The sequence below is a fragment of the Gallinula chloropus genome (genome assembly GCF_964237585.1).
Source record: "Gallinula chloropus genome assembly, chromosome: 3".
NCBI lineage: Eukaryota > Metazoa > Chordata > Aves > Gruiformes > Rallidae > Gallinula > Gallinula chloropus.
This window is the reverse complement of record NC_140087.1, coordinates 119,861,782-119,876,940: the sequence shown is the minus strand read 5'-3', so window position 1 is coordinate 119,876,940 and position 15,159 is coordinate 119,861,782. Positions and strand designations below refer to the sequence as shown.

The 15,159-nt window shown below is 50.0% G+C and overlaps 1 protein-coding gene across 1 annotated transcript in view; it reads left to right on the top strand.

Moving 5' to 3' along the window:
* Positions 1-14,161, top strand: part of MTMR9 (myotubularin related protein 9) — a gene marked incomplete at its 5' end in the record, with an annotated part of 29,924 nt that extends 15,763 nt beyond the window's left edge. Inside the window, 6 exons of the mRNA XM_084261374.1 lie at positions 1,849-2,066; positions 3,044-3,205; positions 7,529-7,670; positions 8,216-8,436; positions 11,536-11,687; positions 13,867-14,161. Of these exons, the coding sequence (XP_084117500.1) occupies positions 1,849-2,066; positions 3,044-3,205; positions 7,529-7,670; positions 8,216-8,436; positions 11,536-11,687; positions 13,867-14,030 (1,059 nt within the window). The 3' untranslated portion in view covers positions 14,031-14,161. The remainder of the gene's footprint in view (positions 1-1,848; positions 2,067-3,043; positions 3,206-7,528; positions 7,671-8,215; positions 8,437-11,535; positions 11,688-13,866) is intronic.
* Positions 14,162-15,159: the final 998 nt, after the last annotated feature.

Genomic DNA, 15,159 nt, shown 5'->3' with positions numbered 1-15,159 from the left:
TTTGGCTCAGGGTGCTTGACAGGAACACTGCCTGTCACGTTGTTCTCCTGGCTCTGAGTCCTGCAGTGTAGCTGGAGCTGCTGTCTGGCTCCCTTGGTGTTCTCCTTTGAGCTTTCTGAATTGAAAGGTGTTTACTCAAGAGAAATCTCAGCTGATAAATCTGTGGACCTAGGTTTTATTAGTCTAGCCACTGGGTAAAACTGTACCCAGCAGGCAGCTCTAAGATATGAATGACCTGAGTGCTTAAAATGCTTTTAACACTTAAAACTGGGGAGACCTGGGAGGATCCTGAAAATGCTGCTTTATAAAGGAGCCAGCAGCAGGGAGCAGGCTCAGTGGCTCATGAAGATGATACTACAGGAATAATTAAAGGGTTAAAACCTGTAAGATGCCTGTAACTTGAAGTGGTCTGCCAAAGGATTGCTAAATTCAAGGATTTCTAGTTTTATTTTTCAGTAAATTCAGCCCTTGCAAGGGGTTGCACTTAAAAGAACTGAAGGATTCAGGGCAAGGGAGAGCAGCAGCTGTAGGAAGAACTAGAGAAGCATTTTTGTGCAAGAAACTGTGCAGATTAGGGTGTTTTCCTGTGTCTGGGCCTGGTGGATTAAGCTGGAGGCGTGTGGAAGTGTGGTGTGATGAGAGCTCTTCTTGCTTGTGCAACTCCACAGAGGAAAAACTGGAGGTCCAGGAGAGTCCCACTTGAGAGGAAGTTGTTTTTTAAGGCTCAGTTATCTCACTCCTGTGAGTATTTTTACAGTGACCTGAGGTCCTATGGAAAACAGGAGTATCCTGTGTGAATTTCAGTGGCATGTTTCTCTACAGCCATTCTCCAGTCCTGCTGTTCAGACCCAGTGATCTAACTCATCAGTCTCCAGTCAGTATGTACAGGCATCTAAAAGATCCTCTACAGAGATGTGTCCTTTATGTAGTGAGTTTAAAGCTCTAGTTCCTCTATTGGATGGGATGCCATCCAGAGGGACCTGGAGAGGCTTGAGATGTGGGCCCAGGGGGGGAATCTCATGAGGTTCAACAAAGCCAAGTGCAGGGTCCTGCACCTGGGTTGGGACAATACCTGTTATCCATACAGGTTGGAGATGATGTGCTTGAAAGTAGCTCTGAGGACAAGGACTTGGGGGAGCTCATGGATGAGAAGCTGGACAGGAGCCACCAATGGGCATCTGCAGCCTACAGGGCCAACCCCTGGGCTACATCACAAGGAGTGTGGCCAGCAGATGGAGAGAGGGGATTCTGCCCCTCTGCTCTGCTCTGGGCAGACCTCACCTGCAGTGCTGGGTCCAGCTCTGGAGCCCTCAGCACAAGAAGGACATGGACCTGCTGGAGTGTCTCCTGAGGAGGCCACAACAATGATCCAATGGCTGGAGCAGCTCTGCTGTGAAGCCAGGCTGGGAGAGCTGGGCTGGCTCAGCCTGGAGAAGAGAAGGCTCCAGGGAGATCTTATAGTGGCCTTCCAGTCCCTGAGAAGTTAGAAAGCTGGGGAAGAACTGTTCCTGAGGGCATGGAGTGACAGGACAAATGGTGATGGTTCTGAACTAGAAAAGGGGAGATTTAGGTTGGATTTTAGGAAGAAGTTCTTCCCTCTGAGGGTGGTGGGTCACTGGCACAGGTTGCCCAGAGAGGGGTAGTGGAGGCCCCATCCCTGGAGACATTCAAGGTTGCTCAGAGCCCCATCAAGCCTGACCTGCTGCAGTGAAGATGCCCCTGCTCACTGCAGGGGGTGGGACTAAATGGCCTTTAAAGGTCCCTTCCCACCTAAACATGCAGGAGATCAGTGGTTTTCAACCTCCTTTCCATTTCCAGCCCCTAACTGAAGGCTGTTTGTCTCTGCAGGTGATGATGCGAAGCAGCCAGCCCCTCACGGGTACCAACGGCCGGCGGTGCAAAGAGGACGAGAAGCTGGTCAACGCCACGCTGCGGCCTGGCAAACGGGGCTACATCATCGACACCAGGTCCCTGAACGTTGCACAGCAGGCCAGGGCCAAAGGAGGGGGCTTTGAACAGGAAGCACACTATCCTCAGTGGAGGAGGATTCACAAGTGTATTGAGAGGTGGGTGAAATCACCACCCTTGTGTGGGTTGCACTGGTGGAGTAAGGAGTCCGTGAAGTACTGGCTTCTGGAAGAAATGGCCCTGTAGCCTTGTTGCTGGCAGGAGTGTCATGATCCTTTTGAGCTAAAGGAGGTTATGTGGATGATAAAACTATCTGGCTTTGGGAAGCTGTGTTTGGTTCCTTGTTCTGAACAATTTGCTGCAGGTTTCAGCCTGGTTAGTAGGTGGAGAGATCCTTCTCCCCCTCTGCTCTGCCCTGGTGAGACCACACCTGGAATGTTGTGTCCAGTTCTGGGCCCCTCAGCTCAAGAAGGACACAGAACTCCTTGAAAGAGCCCAGTGCAGGGACACCAAGGTGATGGAGGGAGTGGAACCCCTTCCTTGTGAGGTGAGGCTGAGGGAGCTGGGCCTCTTTCGCCTGGAGGAGAGGAGACTGAGGGGTGACCTCATTAATGTTTGTCAATATGTAAAGGGTGAGAGTCAGGAGGCTGGAGCCAGGCTCTGCTCAGGGGTGGCAGCGACAGGACAAGGGGCAGCGGGTGCAGCTGGAGCAGAGGAAGTTTCATGGGAATGTCAGGAGGAAATTTGTCCCTGTGAGGGTGAGGGAGCCCTGGGCCAGGCTGCCCAAAGAGGTTGTGGAGTCTCCTTCTCTGGAGACATTCAAACCCACCTGGATGTGTTCCTGTGTGATTTAGTCTGGGTGCTCCTGCTCTGGCAGGGGGGTTGGACTGGATGAGCTTTCGAGGTCCCTTCCAGCTCCTGAGGTTCTGTGATTCAGTGTGAAGAGTTGTGTCCCAGGTGCCCTGTCAGAGCAGGGTTGCTGAATGAGGAGTTGTAACTTCTGTAGGTTTCTCCTTGTTGGAATAACCACATGGAAATAGTGATGCTTTATGTTGAAATCACTGTGTTTCTGTAAGCATATTGTCCTGCTTAAGTTACTGCTTAAATTTTCAATAATATTTTGCTCTTCCCCAAGGTTTAATATTCTGCAGGAGAGCCTCATCAAGCTTGTGGAAGCTTGCAATGACCAGTCCCACAACATGGACCGCTGGCTCAGTAAACTGGAAGCTTCCAACTGGCTGACTCACATCAAGGAGATACTAACTGCAGCCTGTCTAGCTGCTCAGTGTATTGACAGGTAAGTCTTTCTTTTCCCAAAAGCTTTGAATTTCTCATTCACTGGATACAGGTTGCTTGTTAAATACCTCTGGTTTCACTTCAAGTATTCCTAACTTTGCTGCTGTCACCTGGCTTGCTCATACCTGTGCAAGGTACTGTGTTTCATCATGGTGAAGGAATGTTCCTCCAGTAAATTGTGGTTGCATCCTTAGAAGTACAAGCCTGAGGGAGGAAATCTTGGCTAAGAATAGGTGTTACATCATCTGCTTCAGGTGTATTCCTCTGTCTGATGCAACAAATCTAATTTAGTTACTTTTATTGAAGGTTTAGGTTAGAATCTGCTCAGCTGAAATGCTCTTTGGTAGCAGAGTACAGTGAGTTGGTTTTTAGAAAGTCCCTTTTTAAGCTGCAAGCTTCACAGAATCACAATTTTGTGAGTTGGGAGGGACCCATAAGGACCATCCAGTCCCACTCCTGGCTCCACACAGGCCCAGCCAAGTCAGAGATGGCACTGAGGGGAATTGTCCAGATGCTTCTTGCCCTCGGCCCAGCTCGGGGCTGTGACCCCTTCCCTGGGGAGCCTGTGCCAGTGCCTGACCCCCCTCTCAGCACAGAACCTCTTCCTTCCTAATCATTGAATGTGTTAGGTTGGAACTGACCTTCAAAGGCCATCTAGTCCCACCCCTGCAGTGAGCAGGGACATCTTCACTAGATCAGGTCACTCAGAGCCCCATCCAGCCTGACCCTGAATGTCTCCAGGGATGGGGCCTCCACCACCTCTCAGGGCAACCTGGGCCAGTGATCCACCACCCTCAGTGAAGAACTTTTCCCTAATGCCCAACCTAAATCTCCCCTTTTCTAGTTTAAACCATCACCCCTCATCCTATCCATGCCCTCAGGAACAGTTCTTCCCCAGCTTTCCTACAGGCACCTTTCAGGTGTTGGCCATTCAAAGGTCCCCCCGGAGCCTTCTCTTCTCCAGGCTGAACCAGCCCAGCTCTCCCAGCCTGTCCCTGGTCCCCAAAGAGAGGAGAGAGATCAGTGCTGCCCCTTTGTTCCTCCTCATCAGGAAGCCACAGACCCCATGAGGTCTCCCCTCAGTCTCCTTTTCAACACCCCATATTCTCCATATTCTGGAGACAGACCAACAGTATTTCCTGTTTTTCCCCAGGGATTGGTCCAGTGCTTTTTCCTCTTGAAGCAGTCCTATCTAAGCACTGCTTTTCATCCCATGTAAGTGCTTGTGACCTCTTTTAACCTGATGTTTCTTTAATAACTACTGCTGACTTGGCTAACTTGTCCTCAGAACGCCTTCAGACCTCAGGCAGGAGACCAAAAGCTGGCTGTCAGGTGCCAGGGTTTGTAAGATGAATTGGAGGCCTCTCAATATGATTTCTTTTTGTATTTTATTATTTTTTTTTGTGGCTCTGAGGAACAAAAAGCTTCTCAAAACTCAGAGCAAACCTGGCTCTTCAGGCCAGGGATTTGTTACACAGATACGTGAGTTGGCTCAAGTGCAGCATCACTGCTAAAACAGCCTTAATGCATTTCAATAGGAGCTGCTGTGTGGTGTTTAAAAGCCCTGTCAGGGCCTGGTTAGGCATTGACTGTGCCAGAAATTGATTGCTCTTGATCAATAGCTTTATCTGCAATTCTTCCCTGGATGTGTATAATGAGATTGGTGATGAAACTCTTCTGGTTTGTTGGGACAATAGAAGATTTCATCATTTTTAAGCTTAGCTTTGCTTTTTTCCCCTGTTTACTTGGTGCTGTGTTAGAGCAGCTCAGCTCTAGTGCCTGGCCTGGCTCATTCAGAGCCAGAGGTGGGAGCTGAGCTGACAAGGGTGGTGCAGTTACATTGGCTGCAGGGATAGATGGGACAGATCTTGCAGCACACTAAAGGTCTGGGGGCTGGAAAATGCAAGTTGACAGTGTTCAGAGAACCATAGAATGGTTTGTGTTCGAAGGGACCTCAAAGATCATCTAGTCCCACCCCCTGCCATGGGCAGGGACACCCTCACTAGACCAGGGTGCCCAAAGCCCCATCCAACCTGGCCTTGAACATCTCCAGGGATGGGGCTTCCACAGCCTCTCTGGGCACCCTGTGCCAGGGCCTCCCCACCCTCAGAGTGCAGAATTGCTTCCTCACATCTAACCTACCCCTGCCCTCTGTCAGCTTGAAGCCATCGCCCCTTGGCCTGTCCCTGCTCTCCCTGACAACCAGCCCCTCTCCCACTTCCCTCTAGGACCCATTTAAGGATTGGTAGGCCGCAATTAGGCCTCCCCAGAGCCTTCTCTACTCCAGGCTGAACCAGCCCAACTATCTCAGCCTGTCTTCATAGGAGAGGTGCTCCAGCCCCCTTGATCATCATTATGGCCTCCTGTGGACTGATCCAACAGCTCCCTGTCTTTCCTGTACTGGGGACCCCAGTGTTCAAGTGTGTAGGCCTGCAGTTAGGCTCAGTGATCGTGCCTGGCTAAGCAGCCTCTTTATCTGCCACTGCATGCAGGAGGAGGAAAGTATCTGAAGATTATCTGTATCACAGAGGTGCTGGGTTTAAGATGTAGGACTGTAGACAGATGTTGCAGGGTTCAAGGTATGGATATTCATGCTTCCCACTTCAGACAGGAACGTGCAGAGCTGCTTGCTGAGTAGATTGACCTTTCTTCCCCAAGCGTTGCTGCTTAGGCTGGGTCTCTGCACTGAAAGAAATACAACCTGCAGTCAATTTCCTCTCTGGGTGTGAGGATGTTGGCAGAAGTGAGACCCTAGGCCAAGGTTTGGAAAGAGTGAGAGGAGTAAATTCCATTTAATGCCATGCATCCAGGCTTTCCCTCAGGAACACATCACTGAATGACTAGATTGGAAAAGACCTTTAAGATCGAGTCCAACTGTCCCTGTCCTATGCTAAACCATATCCCTAAGTACCTCAGCTACCTGTCTGTTGCCCACCTCTCTGCACCCTCAGGGCAGAGGAGGTGGGGAGAAGGTCTCCCCTCAGCCTCCTCTTCTCCAGGCTCAACACCCCCAGCTCCCTCAGCTGCTCCTCAGAGGATTTGCCCTCCAGCCCCTTCCCCAGCCTGGTTGCCCTTCTCTAGACTCACTCCAGGACCTCCATGTCCTTCTCATGGTGAGAAGCCCAGAGCTGGACCCAGCACTCGAGGTGTGAGTGCATGAGATCATGATGCTGTATCCAAACAGACCTTAGGATGGAGAAATAGGGGAGGGAGTCGGCTGTCCCAGACAGTCCACACTGGAGTGTGGGGCAGCACATGGCCCTTTGCAGTGTACAAAACCCTCCTGCTCCAGACTGAGCTTCCTCTGCTCTCCACATTGTCCTGCTGATTCACTTGTGCTGGCTGGTGAGCGAGAAGCCTTTGTGCTTGGCACTCTGACAAGCTGCCTTGCTCAGCACGCTGACTCTTCTGCCTTTGTGGAGGCCAAGCTGTACTGGCTCTTTCTTTGTCCTGAGCTGGCTTATTGGCTTATTTTTATTGCAGTAAACCCCAATTGAGGCCCAAATGCAATTAAGCCTGGGTTTGAGCAAGAATCTGAGTATTGTTTTGCAGAGCATCAGGGTGGGGAATGATATGTCTTTATTGCAGTGCTTATGGGAAGATGTCAGAGTACATGATCTACATGTACCACCTACACCTACCTGAAGGGAAGTTGTAGAGAGGTGGGTGATGGTCTCTGCAGCCAGGGGACAGGAGATGGGACAAGGGGCAATGGGCTCAAGCTGCCCCAGGGCAGGGTCAGCTCAGCTGGGAGGGCAAAGTTCTTCCCTGGCAGAGTTGTGGGGCTGTGGCACAGGCTGCCCAGGGAGGGGGCTGAGTCCCCACCCCTGGGGGTGTTTAAAAAAAGGGTAGATGAGGTACTTAGGGATCTGGTTTAGCTCAGGATGGGAATGGTTGGACTTGATGATCTTAAAGGTCTTTTCCATCCTTGTCATTCTGTACTTGGCAAACCAGTAAATGACACAAGTGAATCTTGGGATGGACTTTCATGCTCTAACTCAAAGAGGCACCAATTCAAAATAGCAGGAGCCCCAAAAGAGATCTCACTGTGTATCTCCTGTCAATGTGGCTCTGGAAATTGCATCACCAGAGGCTTAGTTTCTGGAGAGCTCTGGTTAGTGTTGGTGAGGGTCCAGGTGGAAAAGGCAGCATGCATTCAGGTAGAGTGGGGAGAGGAGTTGGGGTAAAGAGCCAGCAAAGCCTCAGCATTGTCACAGTAGTGATGCTGGTGTCTATGGGATGTAATGGCACCCGTTGTGATGTAGAAGTCCTCAGGATGTGTCCTGCTCATTCACACTCTTATCCCTTTCCACGTTTCTCCCAGGGAAGGTGCATCAGTGTTAGTCCATGGGACTGAAGGAACTGATTCAACACTCCAAGTAACTTCCCTGGCACAGATTATCTTGGATCCAAGGTGCAGGACCATACGTGGCTTTGAATCTCTTGTTGTGAGGGAGTGGCTCCAGGTAAGAAACTCCAGTGGACAAAGCAGCAGCCTGGTCCAGTGACAGGTACATTGAGAAACAGCCTCAGAGGCAGCAAACAAGTTGGGGCTTGTTGCAGTCCTGCTCAGTGCACATGGCCTTTTGTCTTAAGAGCAGCTTCATTACTGAGTCACTGTACCTTTGGCACTCTGTGGGGACTGGTGGTAGCCTTTTATTTTGGGGGAACTACCTGTTTTGCATGCTTGGGGTGGACATCTCTTTAGGGAACACTGTTCAGGCTAAAACACAACTCTCTCTGCAGTCTTGCAGCAAATCTCTAGCCTTCTTGCACCAGTTTGCTGGTGGTAAAACTCTGTGCTCAGACACAGGGCTGTTTAGCCTGAAAACAGCAGCAAAGCTGGTCGTGGTCACTAGCAATTCCTTCCTAGATGCTTGATGAAATTACAGTTGAAGAAGAGAGTCATAATTGCATGGACAGAAGTAGCTCAGGAGTCTCTTTTTTTATACTACATGTACTCAGATCCTGTTACTCTTCATGTGATGCTCTCTCTGCTTCTTCCATACAGGCTGGTCACCCTTTCCAGCAGCGCTGTGCCCAGTCAGCCTACTCAAACAGCAAGCAGAAATGGGAGGCCCCAGTGTTCCTCCTCTTTTTGGACTGTGTGTGGCAAATCCTCCGCCAGTTCCCTTGTTCCTTTGAATTCAACGAGCAGTTCCTCATCCTGCTCTTTGAACACGCTTACGCCTCACAGTTTGGGACATTCCTGGGGAACAATGAAAATGAAAGGTTGGTGAGGGGTTGTGCTTTGAACTCTTTAAATATTGGGCTGTATCTTAGCAAAAGAGGAGGAGTGTGGGCAGCAGGTCAAAGGAGGGGATCCTCCCCCTCTGCTCTGCCCTGGTCAGGCCCCACCTGGAGTGTTGTGTCCAGTGCTGGGCTCCCTGGGATAAATAGGACAAGGATATTCTGGAGAGAGTCCAAAGAAGGGCTATAAAGGTGATTAAGGGCCTGGATCATCTCCCCTATAAGGAGAGGCTGAATAAGCTGGGGCTGTTCAGTCTTGAGAAGAGAAGACTAAGGGGGGACCTTATTAATGTCTATAAGTATCTTGAGCATGGGATGCAGGGGGAAATGGGCAGCCCCTTCTCAGTGTCTGTGGGGACAGGACAAGGGGCAATGGCCTCAAGTTGGAGCACAGGGAGTTCCCCACCAATCTGGGGAAGAACTTCTTCCCAGTGAGGGTGAGGGAGCCCTGGGACAGGCTGCCCAGGGGGTGTGGAGTCTCCTTCTCTGGAGAGATTCCAGCCCCGTCTGGATGCCGACCAGTGCGCCCTGTCCTAGGGACCCTGCTTTGGCAGGGGGTTGGACCCATGGTCTCTGGAGGTCCCTTCCAACCCCTGTGATTCTGTGAAAAAACACCCCCCCCAACTCCAACAATCCATAAGTTGTCTTAGTTTGAGGTTTGCAAGTGGATGAGGGTGGTTGTGTGCATAAATTATTCCCAGGAAGTCACTCACTTTAACTCCTCCCAGGTAGAGCATGCTCAGTGACACTCAGGGGGTCTGCTGGTGGGCTTCAGGGATGAAGGCTGGACATCTTCCTTTCCCTCAGCACATGTTCTTTCTGGTTTTGCTTCATAGTTACCAAAACACATTCCTGAGCTCAAAAACACATCCCTGCACAAACTAGTTACGAGCCCCTTTTCACTGAAAACAAGATACACTCTGTGTCTTAATTGGTCGTTGGTCTCATTACTTATGACTCCCCTATCTTCACTCTCTTTAGCTTCAAGGCTGTTGCACTGTTAGGGCTCAGTTTTGTAGCTGCTTTCATGAAACAGCTCACACAGTTACAGCCATATTCTACTAAAATCCAAACCAAATCTATGCTTAAAACCAGAAATTAAAGTTCTATTAATTGTGTCAAGCTGCAATCTACATCAATCTGTTCAGCATTACTGTATTTCATTGAATCACCCTAGCACAGGTGAGCTGCTCTTGTTGCAGTTCTGGAGTTTGCAACCTTAGGGAGCTTGTCCCTCTTTGAAGCACAATGTTGGGAGTTTGAAATCAATTTCCTCCAAGTCCAAGCTAGCACCTTAAATTGTCCTTTCTGTTTCCTTGTGTGGCCTTGGGGTGGTGGTGGGGGAATAAATCTCCAGCCATCACCAGTTTATAGTCAGTTGCACAGAAACCCTTTCCATAAAGGAATAAACACTAGAGCTCAACAATGACACAAGTCAGAGCTGTGGGAAGAAAACCTGTCCATGCAGGCCTGGGGAAGGTCAAGGTAGTAGGAGGCCAAAGCTGGAAGGTCTGGTTCTTACCTTTGCTCTCTGTTAAGAACACAACTTTGTAGCCTGGTGGTCCCAAAACCCCCAGGAAAGGAAGCCTTTGCTTCTTGCATCGTGTGTTTAACTGCTGGGAGTTGGAAATGTGGCAGTTTCTTTGGATCTACATCACAGTTACCCCTTGCTAAAGCTTTGATGGTTTGGCTGTGAGCACCACGATCAGGTTTGAGGTGGTGTTGGCCCTGCAGCAGTATGACTTGAGCAGAAGAACCCCAAATCCCTCTTAAGTTGTAACCTGTGACATGGAGAAATGTGAACTGGGCAGTCTGTCCTGGCTGAGGTTCTGAGGGAACCCTGTAAGCTCTCAGGTGATGCAGCTCTGGAAGGAAGCAACCAGGATGGTGTTGTGCTGGAGTCTGCCTCATCAGGTAACAGCAGCCCTGTGCCAAGCTTGCTCAGGAGCTTGTGGTGTTGAAGGTACTGTGGCAAACCAACACCTAACTTCTGAATCCCAGTCTGGTGTAGGTGCTGTGCTGGTGGGGCAGCTCTGAGTAGAGCTGCTGGGAGTAGTAAACAGGGTGGAGTGGGGAGGATGGGAGCCTCCTGCAGCAGATGGCAGCTGCTGGAGAGGTTTGCATTCCTGTTTTGAACTTGGCAGTTCTGTTCTCAGGACTCCTGGCTCCAGTAAGACCATGTCTGATGTTTCCTGCTTTGCTGAAGAACACTGAATGAGTAGAAAGAGGAAAACAGAGCTGATACTCCAGATAAGGAAGGCCATTTGAAGGAACCTTTGGGTAGAAGAGACTCTTCTGTCTTCTTCAGGGCTGCTGAACTGGTCAGCTGCAAAACCAAGTTAGACTTGAAACCAAGAAGAGGAAGTTTGGAAGAGTGTTGAATGTTACACATAATAACCTGCCAGTCACATCTGAGTATGTGAGCCTGTGAGCACAGAAAGCCTGTGAAGTCTGATGTGAAGCTTGTCCTGGCTGGAATATTCACAGGGATGGTGAATCTCCTGCCTGGGTGGCACTTCAGTGTGCTAGTGCAAGCAGGAAGAGGATCTGTGCCAGACACACCCCTGTGTAACTCAGGGAGGTGGGTTTCACCCAGCAGCTGGGGTGCTGCTTCATCTCTGATGCTTCCAGCCCCCAGAAGGACCTAATCAGACACATCCATCACACAATTCCAGTGGTAATACCTCTGTGATGTACCTGGAGACTCACACAACAATCCTTCCTTGATGCAGACCTACCACACCTCAGGATAAACACAGTTCAGTCCCTCTCAAAACCTTCCAGTTGAAGCATTTTGGGGAAGTGGCTGATTCTTCATCTGGACAGAAGGCAGCTTGCTGCCACCCAACTAACAAATAGCATTTCCCTGTCTTCTCTTCCTAACTAATTGTAGTCAGGCAGGCTGAGTAACTTGCTTCAGGTTGACACCCTGTGCTGTGTTGGTGAGAGGTATTGAAGGGATTACCCTGAATTGTCTGGGCTAGCAGCACATGAGGCAGCTTGTGGGCTCCTGACCAAAGAAAACCAGTCTCTGCAGTGCAGGAGGGAAAAGCTGACTTGTTCTTCTGGGGTTTTTTTTAGGTCCAAACTGAAGCTGCCACAGAAGACGATGTCCCTGTGGTCCTGGGTGAACAGGTCTGAAGAGCTGAGCAAATTCCAGAATCCTCTTTTTGAGGCCAACAGCCTTGTCATCTGGCCCTCTGTTGCCCCTCAGAGCCTGCAGCTCTGGGAAGGTAAGTTGTGCTAGTTCTCTTCTGTTGCAGGCAATGTGTATTTTGTGGCTACTTGTAAAACTTTAAGTCTTCACTCCTTTTACCTCTGCTCTGTCCTTAGTCTGTCTCAGCTGATGGTGGCCTCATGTCCTTTGAGACCTCCTTCCAAAATATTTTTGGCATGTGCCATCCCCAGAGGCATAATGCTTCTGAGGTTTGATGTGCTACTACCTGCTTGGAGCCTTCCTAATACCCTGTAACTTAGCTCAGTATTTCTGCAGTGGCACAGCCTGATCTGTAGGTGTTCTCCCAGCCTAAAGATTTGTTTCTGTATCAACCAAGACTTCCTTTCCCAGTTACCAACTGTGGTGGCCAGGATGTTCCATGTGCAGGAGGTTCCCTGCTGCAGAAACTCTTGGGATGGAGAAAAAGTTACAGTGAAGCAAGCAGGCTGTCATGGCAGGGTGGAGACTGAATATGGGTTGGTCTGAGTGTATCCCAGAAGGTTGGGAGTTGGAAGGGACCTTGAAAGATCATCTAATCCAACCCCCCTGCCAGAGCAGGAGCACCCAGACTGAATCACACAGGAACACATCCCCATGGGTTTGAATGTCTCCAGAGAAGGAGACTCCACAGCCTCTCTGGGCAGCCTGTCCCAGGGCTCTGTCATCCTCACAGGGAAAAGGTTTCTCCTGACATTCCCATGGAACTTCCTCTGCTCCAGCTGCACCCATTCCCCCTTGAGGGAGAAGGAATGAGGGAAAAGGCATGAAAACGTCTCATTTTTTTTTATTAACACTTTTTTGATAGAATGGAGAACTTGGAGAGGTGGCTCAGTATGTATAAATGCTATTTGGGGGGGGTAAGGAGAACAAAAAATGCACAAACCATATGGGTGTTACTTGGAGCTGGTGGAATAGGAATAATGCTATAAAACTGCTCAACCAATCTCACAGCCTTCTGTGATGTCATCACCAGCTGGGTGGGTGGAGGGAGAGCAGTGGGTGTCATCTGCCTTGACTTCAGCAGGGCCTTTGATACTGTCTCCCATGACACCCTGATAGCAAAGCTGAGAGAGCAGGGGATAGATGAGAGGACAGAGAGGTGTGTTGAGAACTGGCTGTCAGACCGAGCCCAGAGGGTGGTGATCAGTGGAGCAGAGTCTGACTGGAGGCCTGTGACCAGTGGTGTTCCCCAGGGCTCAGTGTTGGGTCCAGTCCTGTTTAATATCTTCATTGACCTTGAAGAGGGACCAGCATCCACCCTCAGCAAGTACCTGATGATACAGAGCTGGGAGGAGTGGCTGACACACAGGACACTGCGCTGCCATCCAGAGAGACCTGGACAGGCTGGAGAGCTGGGCAGGGAGAAACCAGATGAGGGTCAACAAAAGCAAGTGGAGAGTCTGGCACCTGGGAAGGAATAACTGCTGGAATCAGGACAGGCTGGGGGTGACCTGCTGGAGAAGAGCTCTGTGGAGAAGGACCTGGGGGTCCTGGTAGATGACAGGTTGGCCATGAGCCAGCAGTGTGCCCTGGGGGCTGAGAGAAACAATGGGATCCTGGGGGGCATCAGGAGGAGTGTGGGCAGCAGGTCACAGGAGGGGATCCTCCCCCTCTGCTCTGCCCTGGTCAGGCCCCACCTGGAGTGTTGTGTCCAGTGCTGGGCTCCCTGGGATAAAAAAGCCAGGGATTTCCTGGAGAGAGTCCAGAGGAGGGACAGAGATGATGAAGGGCCTGGAGCATCTCCCCTGTGAGGAAAGGCTGAGTGAGCTGGGGCTGTTCAGCCTGGAGAGAAGATGACTAAGGGGGGACCTTATTAATGTTTATAAATATCTTAAGTATAGGACATGGGGGGAATCAGCCAGCCCCTTTTCAGTGGTCTGTGGAGACAGGACAAGGGGCAATGGGCTCAAGTTGGAGCACAGGATGTTCCCCACCAATCTGGGGAAGAACTTCTTGCCAGTGAGGGTGAGGGAGCCCTGGGACAGGCTGCCCAGGGGGTGTGGAGTCTCCTTCTCTGGAGAGATTCCAGCCCCATCTGGACACTGACCTGTGCAATATGAGCTGGGGAGCTGCTTTGGCAGGGGGGTTGGACTCAATGATCTCTGGAGGTCTCTTCCAACCCCTGTGATTCTGTGAGCATGCTTCCTCCTTGTAACAAGAAACCCAACTGACTTGTGCTGTCTCTGGGCTTTCAGGTGTTTTCCTTCGTTGGAACAGGCCTTCCAAGTTCCTAGATGAAGCCCATGAAGAAATGATCAACATTATAAAGTACAACAAGACACTTCAGGCGAAGGTGAACGCCCTGAGGAGGCAGCTGGCAGAGATGGAAACAGATGACAGGATGCAGGAGAACCTGTGAGCTGGCAGGGCTTCCCTTTCCAGTCCCTTTTCCATTAAAGACATGGAAAGTGCATGTTGTGCAGAGCCCTCTGGGTTCAGTTGACCCTCAGTCCTCCCACTGCTGAAACCTTCACTCCACACAATGTACCTCCCTGCTTTTTGGGAGGGATTTCTGTTTTGTTCATGGGAGAGACACACACAGCTGGGCACAGTGTCCTCTCTTGGCAGCTTTTCTGTCTCAAAATTGCACACAGTGTCAGCAGAAGCTGGACCTAACCCTATGGATGACCAGGATGGGCCAAGAGACAGGCTGTTTCAGGTTTATTTTGGACTACTTCTGGTTGTGAACACTCTGAACACACTCAGCAGGATTCAAAATACAAAGTTGGGTACACATTGGTAAAGGCATTTTGTCTGAAAGCACTTTTTTTTCTCTCTCCAAGAGTAAGGAAGGCAGCTTAGTTCTTTAGTTTCCTGGAAAAACCTAGAAAATGGGATAACTTAGCTACAGGTTCTGCCAGTCTGATTTGATACTCTCAGTAGCCTTCACATCTAACACTTGAGCTTGAGTTAAGCATTGGCTTGGGAACAGTAAGCTGAATACCAAACCAGAGCAAGAAGTTTCAGTGCAATACAGAACTGAAGTAGGGGTTCTGCTGCTAATATTGAAGCCATGACCTTCAGGTGGAATTGTCCCTCATGGACAAATATCACCTGAGGAATGAATGATGAACTTGTGGGGGTTTTGTTTAATTCTACCTGGGAAAGCAAGAAGGTTAAGTAGTTGTTGGTGGTGTTCACTTCCAAAGCAGTGGCTCAGGGCTGTCCTCCTAACTAGAGCCAAGCTGCCCTCATGAGATTTTTTTTGAACTGCACTGGCTGGTTTTGTGGACTCCAACAGGTTTATGGCATCACCAAGGTGCAAGACCAGCACTTGAGCTGGATGAAACACTTCTGCTCCACCTGGTGCACTTTTTCCTCTCTTACTACAGATCTTGTGAAGCATCAACAAGCAGAAGCTGGAAGTTAAGGTGATCTTAACACATCAGGCAGCTGCTGCAGATTGAGGCTGGCACACTACAAGAATGCTAATAGTTTAGATCACTTGTAGCTGCTAAAACTGCTTAAAGACTTTAGGGATAAGCTTT